Source organism: Aplysia californica, unplaced genomic scaffold (assembly GCF_000002075.1).
Source record: "Aplysia californica isolate F4 #8 unplaced genomic scaffold, AplCal3.0 scaffold00770, whole genome shotgun sequence".
NCBI lineage: Eukaryota > Metazoa > Mollusca > Gastropoda > Aplysiida > Aplysiidae > Aplysia > Aplysia californica.
The window spans coordinates 109,526-125,249 of NW_004798040.1; the positions used below are offsets into that span (position 1 = coordinate 109,526).

Genomic DNA, 15,724 nt, shown 5'->3' on the forward strand with positions numbered 1-15,724 from the left:
CCACTCCACTCCCCCCGCCACCCCCTCCCCAGAGGCTGTCTGTCCGAGCCGTCCACCAGCTGACCACTGACCTATCCGGTCTACACAACCTGGTCTCCCTCACGCTGACCCAGTCTCGTGACGTCACACGCCTCGTCTTACCCACGTCTGCCTCCCTGCGGGTATGGGTTGGTGTTGATGTTGTTGTTGTAGACTTGGATTGTGTACGTGGAAAGTGGGATTCGCTTAATTAAACTGAATACGGTTGATAAAAAAAGCAGTAAACTGAACTTGAAAGTAGTGAAAGTAGATCTAAATAAAATCCCAGATTTTACGTTTTTTAAAAAATTTGAACAACCCCTCTAATCTTCTCCTTTTGTGTGTATGTTACTCTCTAGTAACACCTCTAATCAATTCTTTGGCACTTATTATATTATATGATCCTATTGTTTTTGCAAGTGCCATAAAATTTTGAATAAAACTACGACGTTTTCTTTGTATTTTACTCTCTAGAAACACTTCTGATCTTCAGCACTTACAAGTTTTTTGTTTGACCTAATTATTTTGTCGTTGCAAGTGCCGCAGTAAAACTCTTACTAAAACGAAACTGTCTCCCAACAGGCCCTGGAAGTGTCTGGCTGCAGCATGACGTCAGTACCACGTGGCTGGTGGCCATCTCTGTCCGACCTCCGGTCACTGAACCTGCACAACAACGAGATAGACACGTTGACCTCTCTGCCGGAAATGACCAACCTCACCGACCTTGACCTGTCCCGCAACTTCCTGTCCGCCCTGACCCCGGGGTCACTGACCGGCCTGCCTGGGTTGACCTCTCTTAACCTTTCCCGTAACACCCTAGAGGCGGTCACACCCGGCTCGCTGTCCACTCTCCCTGCACTGACCAGACTAGACCTCAGCTGGAACTACATCAAGGAATGGAACCCCGGCCCTCTGGCGTCTCTCCAGGTTCTGGATCTGAGCGGGAACTTGTTGACCGATCTAATGTGGTCTGAGTCCGGGCGCAGCTCTGAACTCAGGTCTGTGGATCTTTCCGAGAACGAGCTGTCTGACTTCCCGCCCGACGTCCTGGGTCTGGCCAATGTCCGAGTGGTCAGTCTAGGGAGTAACCCGCTGACCAGCGTGCCCGGCCGGGAGATTTGTCATCACGTGACCTCGCTGTCTGAGCTGGGGCTGGAGGCGACCTTGCTTCACTGTGACTGTCGCGTGACGGCCTTGGCTCGGTGTCGGGAGAAGCTACAGGTCAGAGGTCACTGTGCCGGACCCTCTGACGTCAGCGGTCAAGCGGTGGGGCAACTCCAGGCTTGTGTGGTGACCACTATTCCACCAACCACCACTACCGCCACCACCACCACTACTACCACAACCAGGCGGCAGGACATACTAATACAAGCGTTTTCCCGAAAAGAAGGGTTCGAACCGCCATCCCGTGGCGACAACAGACCAGCTCAAGCGCACCAGGCCACATCTTTGTCCAGGCCAGCGAAAAATCCCTCCGCCTCCAGGTCCCAACCTGTTGCGACGTCTAGGAAACAGAACATCTCTCTGACAGGAAGTGGCAACAGCAATACTTCCATTCCCCCGCTAGTGGCAGGCAAAAACGTCCAACAAGCTGTCACCCCCACCGTCCTGTTTCTCTCTCCGCTTCCCGTCAAACACACGGTACAGCAATCTACGACCTTCCACTTGATGTCCCCTCCCGTGTTGACCATCGTCTTGGTCCTGTTGGCAACGGTCGGCGTGACTGGAGTCCTGGCTCTGTCCGTGTGGGCTGTCCGGCGCCGCCTGACCACCGGGCACGGGGAGATTTCGTGTGGGTCTGAGGACGGGGGGCTGGGGTCAGAGAAAGACCGCTGGGCCGTGGCTGGGCCAGGCGATGAGATGAGCCGGCCTGCGGGGCTGCAGGAAAGCTCTGTCTGAAACTCGGGCATTGTAAGACAAGATAATTATAATTTACATTAGATCTATATGTGGAACGGCGTGGTGGAATCAGGCTCTCGTCATTTTTTGGCATGTCAAGTTATTAGTATCACCTTAAAGCTTGTTCATTTGCCTGCTTTTGGTTAAAAATAAATCCATCTATGTTGAGTAGAGGTCGAGATATTTGCGATTGAAGGAGGTGGGGGTCATCCGGTTTCAGAGGTAAAATTAGCGCGAAAATGGCCGCCAAAGTTTGCTTCATAGCTTTGGAGGCCTTGGAAACAAAAAGTTTACATTTTCTGTTCCTTTATTCAGTGTTTTCCAGTAAAACCCACACAGAAATGTGTTTTTAATGAACGCAAAAAGGTGCTGAGTCAATTAAAAGAACATTAGAACAAAACTGCCGGACGGCCAGAAATACGCCAGTTTCTTCGATTTCATTTTTTTCAGCAGCGCCTGATTTCACCATTTACCTCACATATGTCCTCGCCGTCATCCAACATTGTCGTATGTCAAAATTTCCACCAAGAAAAATGAAAATCAAGTCTCAGTATCTTGTAAAGTTTGATGGGATGCATCGATTCCTCCTAGTCCTAGTCTCACTCTGTGCTAAAACTACTAGCAGTAACAGATTTAGACGAATCCAACATAAATTTGTGGGTGATTGGTGGAGGGCGCCACTGGTAGGTCCAACTTCTTTACTTTCCCCTCTGTTGTTTCTGTCTGTCTGTCTTACTTTTTCCCCAGCACTATATGACCATTATTGTGTCGATGTGCTTCTCTTTACTCAAGCTCAAACGAACAAACACGTAACATAAATTTTGTATTAAGTATTAAGACATTAAGATAGCGTTCTGCAAGAAATTTCTTTAACTTTAATACTTATGAAAATTCATGTACACGACAATGATGAATGACGGCGCCGATGTGAGTCATCATACATACATGGTCACTCTTGGGCGTAAAAGCACATATCTGTCCCCGCCGTTTTATGCAAGGAAAAATTCTGAAATTATACAAACTGAGCCCTCAAAATGTGAAATTATGCGATTCTGATAATTTTAACGAAGAAAGATAGAGGAAAATAATCAGAAATTATGCAAAACATGATGATCAAATTTTGCTAAATTATGCGGGGTGCTTAAAACCACGGGGACAGACTTATTAAAAACAACCCAAGGCAGCTACGAAATCTTCAAGTTCAAGGAAATCCTCCTCACCAATGTCCGATGTGCAAACATCCTCACCAACGTCCGAAGTGCCAACATCCTCACCAGCGTCCGATGTGCCAACATCCTCACCAGCGTCCGATGTGCCAACATCCTCACCAACGTCCGATGTGCCAACATCCTCACCAACGTCCGATGTGCCAACATTCTCACCAACGTCCGATGTGCCAACATTCTCACCAACGTCCGATGTGCCAACATCCTCACCAACGTCCGATGTGCCAACATTCTCACCAACGTCCGATGTGCCAACATCCTCACCAACGTCCGATGTGCCAACATTCTCACCAACGTCCGATGTGCCAACATTCTCACCAACGTCCGATGTGCCAACATCCTCACCAACGTCCGATGTGCCAACATCCTCACCAACGTCCGATGTGCCAACATCCTCACAAACGTCCGATGTGCCAACATCCTCAACAATGGCGACCTCACTGGCTCTCGAGGCAGCAACATCGATGTGTAACTTGCTACTGTAACCAAGTGCTAGATCCAAGTCTGTTGTCAGGGACAGGCTTGTTGTGCGCTGACTCGCATACAGGAGGACCAACGTAACGTGTTTGGGTTTTGTTTTTTCTTACTTCAGTTTATATTTGAAAAATTGGTTTTGAAAAAAGATGAATAATTTCTGTTTGAAAGATTGGTGAAAATTTTTTTTTGAAATACACGTAGACAAGATTTCTACGCTTGATTTTTTAAAATAATTGTGAGGCAGCGTTTTGGAATCAGGCTCTCGTCAATTTTTGGGCATATTGAGTTATTGGTATCATCCTAAAGCTTGTTCATTAGTCTTGCTTTCAATGAAAAAATTACCCATCCATCTTCAAAAAACAGTGGAGATATTTTGGATTGAAGGAGGTGGGGGTCACCTGATTTAAGAGGTAAAATTAGCGAGAAAATGGCCGCCAAAGCTTGGTAAATTCCAAAGCTGGAGAGTCCATGGAAACTGTAAATTTATATTTTTGTGCCTTTAATCAACGTTTTTAGGTGAAATCCTCAAAGGAATGAGTTTGTAAATGGACATAAAAGGTGTTGAGTCAAAACACAAAAATTTGATTAAAAATTGCTAAGCAGGGAGAAAACTGCTGTTTTCTTCGATTTCGTTATTTTGACGAGAGCCTGATTCCACCACGCTGACTCACAATTCCTATTTGAACGATTAGTAGAAAAAATGCTGGAAAGATTTGTTTTTAAAAAAACATAGAACAAATTTTTTTTGATAGATTAGAGACATTACAAAAGCACTTTTTATTTGAAAGATGAGAACAAAGCGGAACCTGGAAACATAGACTGTCTTTAGAAATTCTTAGATTAAAACGGCGTCTACCGCTGTAGCACTCCCCAAACTTGTGTTATTGTTATTCATTATTACGTGGGGTTTTTTTACTGTTGGCCACCTTGAGTGGCATCTGTCACTGTCATACAATGTAGTTTGGTTAGGCTATCTGTCCTTGCATGCAGGAGATCACAGTTCGATTCCCGTGTGGGAAAGTTATTTTATTGAGTATACATAATGTGTATATCTCAGTCTGTCTTCTGAGATACTGGCTCCTACTCAGCCAAGCGGGTGGTCGGATGGTGCCACTGATACTGATAGCTTTAGTTTTAGTAAGGTTTTAAGGCGCTCACAACACAATAAGGTCATATTTAATGAGTACCGAAGATTACAGGTGTTACAAGAGAGTAACAAACACAAAATAGGAGGGGAAATAAGGACAATAGATGTTTGATAGGAAAGAACGAGAAAGCCACACCAGAGCACCTACCAACCACCCATATACTAGCAATGTGTCCTATTTCAATTTCATGTTTGCCGTCTGTAGGAACTGCCAGTGGCACCCTCCAACCCCTCGCTTCTTTCCTCAAACAAAGCAAATATTGACTCCACCATCCGACGCCAACATTTTAAAAAAAAAAAATCAAAATTCTCCAGTTTCAGGAAAAACACATTCTGTCTAGCTCAACATGGATTTCAACACCCTCACCAGCACACCCTCTCTATGGCTGTTGGCCAAGTACAGAAAAGGTAGAAATAGAAGAAAAATGCTGGAGAAATAGGAGAAAAATACATGTATTAGAAATAAAAGAAAAAATATTTGGGAAAAAAAGGTGGAAATGGGAGAGATCATAGAAGAAGAGAAAAATGTAGAAAAAAGGTACACAGGGGGGAAAAAGAAAAAATGGTAGAAAAAAGAGGTGGAGAAAAAAAAGTAGGAATAGGAGGGAAAATAAGATGGAGAAGAGAAAGAGGAGAAAAGGCAGATCGAAAAAGAGAAAATAAAACTACACAGAGAAAAAAGGAGGAACTAGGAGAAAAAAAGGCAGTAATAGACTAGAGCTATAAGAGGGAGAGCAAATGAATCTGTCGTTTCGACTCACATGTGACAACAAGAAAATTTTTGTAACAAACAAGAAGTCAAGAACTCCCAGAATTAATCCTTGATGCGTTTTATTCATAAACACAAGTTTAAATAATGATGATTTCGTTTTTACAAAATAGCGCGGTACAGAACAAGACAATTTGCCTACACCCAACAAGGAAGGGTGTTGAAACACTGGCATACTTGCGAGTATCGGCAGAAGACAGAAAGAAGAAAAGAAAGAAAGATAGAAGAAAGACAAAGATGAGAGAAGTAGCAGATCATTGGGATGAGAGAACGGGGGAAATGTATGTGGTCATTATGCTGGGTGCACGTGAAAGACGTGAAGAGGGTGAGGTGGAACCTCTGCCAGGGTACACCCAGCTGTGGATGGAGGAGAGAGAGAGAGAAAATCTCAAGTCATTCGCGGCCCTGCCCAGCCCAACCAAGGGACAGGGGGTCACCCACCGCAGTGACTTTTGATCTTTAACCACCATGTTTGACCCGTAAAGGTACACACACACACAAAATCCTGAGTCAAGACAGACTCAGCTGAGATACAAATTCGTCCTTTCTTTCCAATATGGAAAAAAGAAATAAAAACAAAACGAAACAAAAACAAACTGTAAGCTGGAGGAAGAAAATATCACATGGTGGACACACAGAAAGTAGGTCACGTGTGCCAGTTCTGTTGTTGTTTTTATGAGAAGAGATTGAAGGAGTAAAAACATTCACGTTTTTAACAAAAAGGGGTGGGGGTGGGGGGTGAGGAAATATCAGAAAATGCAGACCCTGGAGTGATACTGAACACCGACAATCAGAGGAACAAAATTATAGAACATCCTAGTCAAATGACAAGCCTGGTAATAATTAATTAGCATAAATAAAAACATATTCGCTACACCACATACGAGGAGGGACAACGCTACACGTTCCCTGTAGGTACAATAATTTACATCCCTTGTAATAATAGTCCTGTGATCATATGTCGGAACAATCTTTGGAGACACGCCAGGGATAGAATCTACACCCAGTAGCCTACTCTCTTCAGCAGTACAAGAGGAGTGGTTCCAAGTACTTTCTTCAGCAGTACTGCTACTATAGACAAGTTTATCTACGACCTTCACCTTACTAGGTATATACCTACTCTCAGACAGAGTAGAGCTGGATAAATGCGTCACTTACATGGAATAAATAGTCTGAAAACACTCCAGTTTTCCTCTTACGTCGTCCATTATGAACTTTTCGTCACTTCAAACTGGCCCTATAGTTCATGAGGACGACGGGCAGAGAGCGGCCCGCCCAACACACAAGTCATGACTACCTCACCATACACAAGTCATGACCACCGCACCACACACAACACAAAGTCATGACTACCGTACGGTACCACACAAGTCACGACTACCTCACCACAGTATCATGGTGCTCTATGGCAGTAAAAAAAACCTGGCAAATAAAAATGTCCGTACAATGATAAAAAGCATGTATGTATAGAGTACACGAATCGCCAACTACTTTGAAATACATACAGAGAAATATTGCCAGAAAAGTGTGTACAAAATCTTACAGCAAACAAATCTAGTTTTGGATCAAGCATTCTGAGGTACACAAGTCTAAGCAGAAGATAAAATCTCAAAATCTCTCTCTTTCTCTCGATCCAGGGACATGCATGTGTAAATAAATCTCTCTCTCTCTTGCTCACACACATCACGCGTTCTGGTGCATCACACAAAAGGGAAACTGCATCAACTTTTTAAGTCGAGCAGACCCTTGCACGCACGCACACACACACAGGCAGCATCTTCTGGGCTAAAGCAGTCCTATATAAACTGACAAGAACCCGTGAGACAAAGATCAGTGGGCCAGAGAGACAGCACACACAACAGCTGTGTAGTATTTAGTAGCTTCACACACGCACGCGAACCGTACGACACCCACCGCACACCCTGCCCGGCCCGACATAACAAGATACAAAAGGAGGAATGCACGTGGTGTCCCCGATAACGCAACCGCCCTCCCAAAGGGGAGGAATACACACCCTCCCCTCCCACCCCCCTTCCCTACTCCACTCAGCACATCCCACTCATCATCTTTTTATGGAGTCTCGGGTGCGCTGCAGCGAGACAGGGAGAAAAATGAGGTCACTTCCATAACCCACCCCAAAACCTAACGCCACGTCACGCCACGCATCGTCCTCGGGCGTGAGGTCACAGTGATGACATCACAAGGACACATGCACTTGTTCGAGTGAGCGAGCGAGCGAGCGCGTGCGTGCAGGGGTCACTTCCTGTCCGGCGTGTCACATGCGGTCCTCTGTGATGCTGGTGGTCATGGGCTGACTGCCGCAGCTGCTGGGGCTACAGGACATCAGCTCTGAGGGAGAGAGAGAGGGGGGAAAGGCTGGGTGTGAGTCGACCAGTTATGTCAGCAACAGTTTTATGGCACTCACATACAACACAAATATGTCATACAAGTGCCGAACATTATTTGTTTCAGCAAGAAGAAAGATAAAGACCATAGATATTTTGTAGGAACAAAAGAGCAAATCATCCACAGGGGACAAAAGCCTTTGAAAGCGTAAAGCTTGTCTTAGTTTGAAAGTTTTGAGTAGAAAGAAGCACAGGCACACAACAACTGCCATGTAGAGAAAGCTGGAGATGAGACTGACAGACAGACAGAAACAACAGGAGAAAAGAAAAGAAGTTGGGCTTACCAGTGATAAAAGTCATTTCAAACGGGAAAAATGCACAGTCATAAAGTATAAACTAAGCTCCAAATGAAACAAAAGGGAAAAAGTAGATCTAAAACTAATTTTTAAAATAAAAAATTTTCCCAAAAAAAAAACCCAGAATGAATTTTACAGGTCAAACCAGAACAAATATGGTCAAATTTTGTAACAGCCATCTCTTAATATTCTAAACTCTAAAAGTGCACCACCCATTACACATGTCTATGATAAATTTTAACTACCGTATATATACATATACAAAATTGTAATCCTAGAAGGACTCTCATTTGTCACCAGAAATATAATGCAAGCAGTTTCAACAATGAGGTCAAAATAACCAAGCAGGGGGAGCAGGTCACAGTTTTAGTCATTGGGTTACTGTAACTGAAGGCGATATATCGCTGGCTAGCTCGTCACATGTACTGAGCCCAACATTTCGAAATTTCTTTCTTTTTTTCTCTTTCAGTTTCTTAATCTGTGGTATTGGTTGCATGTGCTTGAGAAATAGGCTATTTTGTGAACATTTCAAATTCTAATTATATATTTTGAAAAAAGCAGCAAAATAACATACATGAAGTAAGTATAATTTGTTCAAAGAATGAAACAGACTTTTCTTTCTCTCTTCTAAAAAAATTGTTCCTCCCTGGGTTTAGAACATTTGAACAGCTTGCCAGCAACACACAGTCCGGGAGACACGTCAAATAAGCCTAGAAGGAAAATTGTCTGAATATGGGCAAGCAAATACTTTAGACACAATACGTCGTTTAGGGCTGGGAACATCGGACAGAAACATCAGAGGGAAATATACCATGTTCGCTATACTGCATGCTTTCCCGGAAGCTGAGAATATCTCCCGAGTGTTCTAACACCTGCTGGGTTATAATATAGATAGTAAGGCACAAAGAGCTAGCTGTTGAGAGGGGATATATATATATGCTATACAAATACTATTTATAACAATTTGTTAATGAATAAAGTAGAACCTACCAATAGCGTCCATCAACTGTAATCTTCCGTACAACATAATTTACAAGTAACTTAACCACAGTATGGAGACCCCTCATAAAAAGCCCCCACTAGGCTATGTCTGTATGTACATGTTCCATCATATCTAACCTACAGCAACACCATCTACCACCTGACTGTGTGCACCAGGTTTCTACGTTTCTCTACAAGGAAAAGCTAGCTTTGTTACACTTTGTACAACACACACACACACACACACAGAGAGCTCCCTACACCAGCCATCTACTCCCTGTCTGTCACAACAGAACAAAGGCTACATACATGGTGACTACATCACAACAAATAAATCATCAAAAACACATTCATTCCTACATCAAAGAATAAGAATAGAAAAACAACACAAAATTATCTTCTCACATATCATTATGCCAACACATGTCGCAGCCACACCACACACTGAACAGAACATTTTTTTCTTCTTCTAAACCCCCCCCCCCCAAAAAAAAAACAACAACAACCAAACAAAACAACCAAAAGCATTCTTGCTTAGTTTTGTTTTGTGAAGATATTTTGTCCAATTTTTGCTGAGCTGACTCACCAGACAACAATAAAGGGGTCAGGACCTCAGGCCCACACACTGACACACACACACAGGAAGAAAATAAACACACACAGGAGGGAAATAAACACACAGTGAAGCTACACTACACAAGCCATGGACAGCATCGTAAAACCCACATAACTTATTTATACAATGTTGCTCAACTCTACTCAGGAAAAACACACGACCACAGAAAAGCCACACATATAGTTTTTATACAAGAGTTGCTGACCTCTACTGGAGAAAACAACACCATAAAACCCCCATAACTCATGGAGATAGAAGTAGGACCTACCATTAGCCCCCCCCCCCCCCCCCATGTAAAAGTGAAACTGAACAAGAAGAAAAATACGCCCCCAAATTCTCCAAAGTGCCCACACCAAAAAAGTGGGCCTAGGATAATAATTAGAGGGTGGAAAGAGAACGAAAATAAAACACCCAAAGCAATTTATACCTCAAAAAACCCCCCAAATTTTGGGGAGGGAAGGAGGGGACCCCAAAAGCCCCCCCCCCCCCCCCCCCCCCCCCCCCCGCCATGTAAAAGTGAAACTGAACAAGAAGACTCAAGAATGCAGACACAACATAAAATGCCCAGTAACTAATAAAAGAGTGGCAGAACTAAACTAAAGAAAATCCTAAGTGTACATTCGACATTAATCCATAGCATGGTCCGTGAAAGACCAAGGGGCACACATAGATCTTGTATACACACAAATGACAAATGTCGAAACAGGAAAAGAAAATATTATTTTTTAAAATAACGAGCGAACACAAGCATGAAAATGAAATAGCATAAAAAACAACAAACAAACACAACAAAAACAAAACTAAAACCATTTATAAATCTCAAGGACTCCAATCAGGAAATGTCAATGACAGAGGTACAAACAAACAAAGAACTGTACAATTTTCCCCCTCGATCAGAATAGTTTGTGGAGTTATAGATCTACTATAATATATTCACATCCTGTTCCATTACTCATTTCCAAATTCTGACATTACAAATTCCAGAGCCTCACTGCTTCGAAGGTTATTAAAAGTCTTCATTTTGTATGATTCAACATAAAACTAAAATGAGTCTTTATGAAATTATTACAAACATGAAACCAGATCTACTGGGGTCTTTTTGGCGTAAATCTAGTGTAGGTTTTCCATGTCTTGTATCTATTTCCACCAAAGATTAAAATACACACACACATTTTTTCTTAGTCCATGAACCAACCATACTAACAGACAGCACTGTCTTTAATTAAGTTATAGGCAATAAGCATACAGGTAATAAATTATGGGCTATAAAAGCATACTAACAGGCCATATGAATATGAGTAATAAATAAGCAATGAATGAAATAAGAACACAGGTAATAAACCAGAAATAGGAATGCAAGTATTAAAAATATATACAAGAGTCATCACCTCATCACTTTCGTCCTTGACACCTACCGTTGCTAGACATAAACATCCAATGTTTCTAGACTCTCCTGTTTATTTGGAAACCACGACATCAAAGAGATGTAAAGCTTACATCCAAATCAACAAACATAAAGCGAACTAGACATTGGCGTCTCTCAAGGTTACTGTGAGAATCTGTCACTGACTTAGGAACTTTTGTTTCAAAAAGAGTTTTTAGGCACTTGTGACACAATTACGTCATATAAAATCCATAGAACAGAGGTGTAACTAGAGAGCAACAATGAAAGAAAAAAAAGGAGGAGAGATAAGAATGATAGATGTCCGATAGGAAAGAAGGAGCAAACCACACCAGAGCACCCGCCAACCACCCGCACAGAAAAGAAGTAGGACCTACAAGGGGCACCCTTCAACCACCCACAGTTCACTTACAAAGAGGTTCACAGACAAAATAAGAGACAATAAATTATTCAATAACAGGACAGCCACATCAACAGCTTTAGTGTGAAGAACGTTACTAAGAACATATAACATTTCATGTCCGTGAGAAACTAAAAGCTTAGTAAACACAACAGCAAGTTTGGGGGATGAACCGAGGAGGTTTTTGGAGAGATGACGGGGGAAAAAAAAAAGAAGGAACAAAGGGGGGGGGAAGTAATAAAACTAAGGAGGTACACACAGGAATCAGTGGGGAGAAAAAAAGAACGGCGCCCTCCAACCACCCGCGAGTATGTAAGCCCACTATGACAGTTTGTGTGCTACTACCCCCCCCCCCACCAACGAAAAAAAAATTCATCTCACTGGGGTTTTTTTGCACATGCACTGTGACCCAACACTCTTCACTCCACTGGTGGTGAGGACTAGAAAAGCTGCGTAAGTTGAGGTGAAAAATCTCCACTGTTCCAACAAAAGTCACAACCTCTCACAGCTGTATCATCTCTCAACCGCCCCCAGCTGTTCTTAAAATTTCTTTTTTAAATGTAATTGTTTCTACATCCCTATCGACACAAGTTAGACTACGTGTTCTGGCTACTTTATTAATTAACACTGAGAAATTTTTTTTAAAACATCAATAATGATAGACATGATGTATCGCTTTGAACCGACACGGTAGAAAATATTTTTAAAAAGCATTTTCATCAACTATACTCACGATACAAAATGCATTTATACACAAACACACACATACACTCATATATTATCTATGTCCATACAAATAATATACATATATATATTATATATACATACAGTCTAGCATGCACATTGCGAACAGATTTTCAAGTCCTGAATTTTTTCTTATACCTACATTATAATACTTTCTATTGAAAACACGCACAGAGTGAAATTTGTACATAGCAAAAAGATTTCCCCCACATCCCACTGATTTCGCTATGTACGTGCTGGACTATATGTGGGATTATTTATTAAAAGGAGAAGAAAGTAAAGCATTACATATAAATATGCACACATTAAAAAAAAGAAATAGAAAGAAATGAGATAAAAAAGCAGGCAGAGAAAAATATCCAAGGCACACACAAACACATCAAACACTGCAACACTGAACACACACAGGTAGCTGGCTCATGCTAGTGGAGAGAGAGAGAAGGAGAGAGAGGAAGAGAGAGGGAGAGAGAGAGAGAGGGAGGGAGAGAGAGAGAGAGAGAGAGAGAGAGAGAGAGAGAGAGAGAGAGAGAGAGAGGGAGAGTGAGTGAGAAAGAGTGAGGAGATTGGACATAAAGAGACAGAGAAAAAAAAAGGAGAAAAAGAGACGGAGTGACAGACACTGAGAGAGGGAGAGACACAACCTACTCTTACTGTTCAGTCCCTGGGTAGTCGCAGCGTGAGGGGTGAGGGGGGGGGGGGAGGGGAGGAGGAGATGGACAGAAGAACAAAGCGGGTCAGATATAAAAGAACACGTCACACCAGTGACCCGACTCCTTCGATCGCTCTCACCTGAGCCCACGCCCGGCGGCGTCTGGTACGACCAACGATGCGGTTCCATCCACAGAAATGCTCACATCTATCGAGGGATCCACAAATCTTACATTGACCCCAAATCTTTCTGTTCACATCAACTCACACACTGACCTCAACAGATCTCAACTCTCAAACTATTAACATTCATGTCCTTCTAGCCTAACCACTAACCACAAACAGGACAACATTTATTTCTAATTTATTTACTTTCCACAAACAAAGGTCAAATGTAATCACTTTCAGTAAGGGAATACTAATTTCATATGTAATCACTTTCAGTAAGGGAAAGCCAATTTTATATGTAATCACATTCAGTAAGGGAAAGCCAATTTCATATGTAATCCTTTCCTGTAAAGGAAAAGCCCCCCGCGTTTCATTTTTGTTTTTTATAAAGACACACTAAAACATTTATTTATTTTCTATACAGGAAAGGCCCAATGTCAGATTCATTTTCTTTCAGCTTTACTATCCTTCTGCTTCAGGACCCCACTCTCTTCCCCAAAATGTCAGCACTTTAGTCTATTGTACCCCACTCAATAGTAACTGACATATCTTTTTTTCACAGCAGTTAACACCCCCCCCCCCCAAAAAAAAAAAAAAATTTTTTTTTTTTTAAAATCAGAGCCCCTTTATCTCTCCGTCTCACAGCAAACTTCTGTCACAGTCCATCTTTTCACTCTTCTCCCCACAAAATCTTCCACCAACTCCAACCTAATTCTTCCTGCTTGTTATCAGGTCCTTTTAACCCGCTGCTTTCATCAACACTTACCATGTATAATAGTGTGAGAGATGAGAAGTACATTGACTCTATATCGGCATTCTCTGCTATTGTGCCAATGTGCTTCTCTTTAGGTAATTTAGCACCGGGAGAAAGTAAGACAAACAGAAAGTAAGACAAACAGAAAGTAAGACAAAGAGAAAGAAACAACAGAGGGAGCGGAAAAAAGTAGGACCTGTCAATGGCGTCCTCCAACCACCCCCAACACTTACCACAACGCTGGGTAGAGGAGACAGCTGTACATGACGATACAGTGACGTCCCAGCACAGAGATATTCTCACAATTCAAGGAACAATAGTATTCTCAGACTTGAGAGAGACACGGTACAGACACAAGATAAACCACCTGACAAACTATAGTGTACGTTTGAACAATTTGACACACAACAGTGTACGTTTGAACAATTTGACACACAACAGGGTATGTTTGAACAACTTGACACACAACAGTGTACATATAAAACAACTTGACAGACACAATGGAGAACATTATAAAAACAGGACACACAACAGTGTACAAATAAACAATTTGACAGACAAACGTATGCGTATAAAAAACCTTAAACGTATATTAAACAATTTGACAGACAACCGTATGCGTATAAAAAAAGCTTGATGGACACAACCAAGTACTAACAGAAAACTTGACCAACATGACTATGAACGTATGAACAACTCCAAACACACACACACAAACAAAAAGAAGACAACAGACGCACGTCGTCACAACTGTCTCTCATCCATCATTCAGACAAACAAACCAAAACCATGCATCATCATCGGACCGAGCCCCACACAGTCTGGGCTCACCACACACACACACACACGCACACACAGGGCCCGGCGCGGTAACTAGGAGGCTGGCTGCCCGGCGCCCGAGTTGGTGGTTAGAGCAAGCAGCTACAGTACAGTATGGTATATGGTAAGTCTGTCCCAAGATGCAGATTTGGTTAAGTGTCTAGGTATGGAGTGAGTAAATGCTGGCTATAGATAAAAGGAATCCTCTCTGCCTCATAGTGTGAGTAGCTTAGTCCGCCTCAAGATGCACACATGTATTAAGACATCTTAAGCATTTTCAGTTCCTACTGGCCTATACTTCATAAGCTTTTAGTGTAATTTTTTAAATTATTATAGTTGTTCTGTGCCTATGTCTGGATGAAAATAGTCAGTGCGAGGGTGTGTGTATATGTGTGTGTTTGTGTGCATAAATATATATTGCATGAGAAGAAAGGAAGTAGTACGAAAGGTTTTGAAAATGGGTATTCAATGTAAAGCGCATTGAGCAACTTTTTTGGAAATGCACTATATAAATGTTAGATATTATTATTAATATTATCATTATCTTGGTCATGTGTGAGTACAGTGGAATATATATGCGTAATATTATGTGCGTTATATGTTGGGGGCTATAGAAGGGGTGGGCCCTCGCTTCCCCACAGAAGGGAATAGCTAAACCATAATGTAGGCGTTTTTACACTCCCTAATCGACACAATTTAGGTCATTTGGGAGTAAGTAAGTTCCTCTCATGATGCACGGATGAGTGACCATGCTGAGACATAATAAATGTATCATGGTGTGGTAACAAGAGGGGGGTCCTCTCTAGCCTAACAATGTCTCCCCCACGTGTGTGTGTGTGTGTGTGAATGTGTGTGTGTGAGTGTTAGTGCGTGAGTGTATGTGAACATCTCTGTGTGTGTATGTGTGTCTGTGTGTGAATATTTGTGCGCGCGCGCGCGTGTGTGTGTGTGCATA

At 42.3% G+C, this 15,724-nt stretch overlaps 3 protein-coding genes across 3 annotated transcripts in view; 2 read left to right on the plus strand and 1 right to left on the minus strand.

Moving 5' to 3' along the window:
* Window positions 1-2,020, plus strand: part of LOC101854448 (leucine-rich repeat-containing G-protein coupled receptor 4) — a gene marked incomplete in the record, with an annotated part of 5,058 nt that extends 3,038 nt beyond the window's left edge. Inside the window, 2 exon segments of the mRNA XM_005109363.3 lie at window positions 33-161; window positions 601-2,020. Of these exon segments, the coding sequence (XP_005109420.2) occupies window positions 33-161; window positions 601-1,917 (1,446 nt within the window).
* Window positions 2,021-2,651: 631 nt separating this feature from the next.
* LOC101854673 (cell wall protein DAN4-like) lies at window positions 2,652-3,901 on the plus strand. Its single transcript, XM_013088588.2, has one exon. It carries the CDS (start codon window positions 3,140-3,142, stop codon window positions 3,626-3,628), a length of 489 nt encoding a protein of 162 aa, XP_012944042.1. The 5' UTR covers window positions 2,652-3,139; the 3' UTR covers window positions 3,629-3,901.
* Window positions 3,902-5,581: 1,680 nt separating this feature from the next.
* LOC101854903 (protein bicaudal D) overlaps window positions 5,582-15,724 on the minus strand; it is a gene marked incomplete in the record, with an annotated part of 32,291 nt that continues 22,148 nt past the window's right edge. The window contains 2 exon segments of the mRNA XM_013088589.2: window positions 5,582-7,885; window positions 13,026-13,041. Of these exon segments, the coding sequence (XP_012944043.1) occupies window positions 7,812-7,885; window positions 13,026-13,041 (90 nt within the window).

Bases quoted from the DNA above. Each gene is read 5' to 3' on its own strand.
- LOC101854673 (XM_013088588.2), top strand. From the start codon at position 3,140: ATGTCCGATGTGCAAACATCCTCACCAACGTCCGAAGTGCCAACATCC.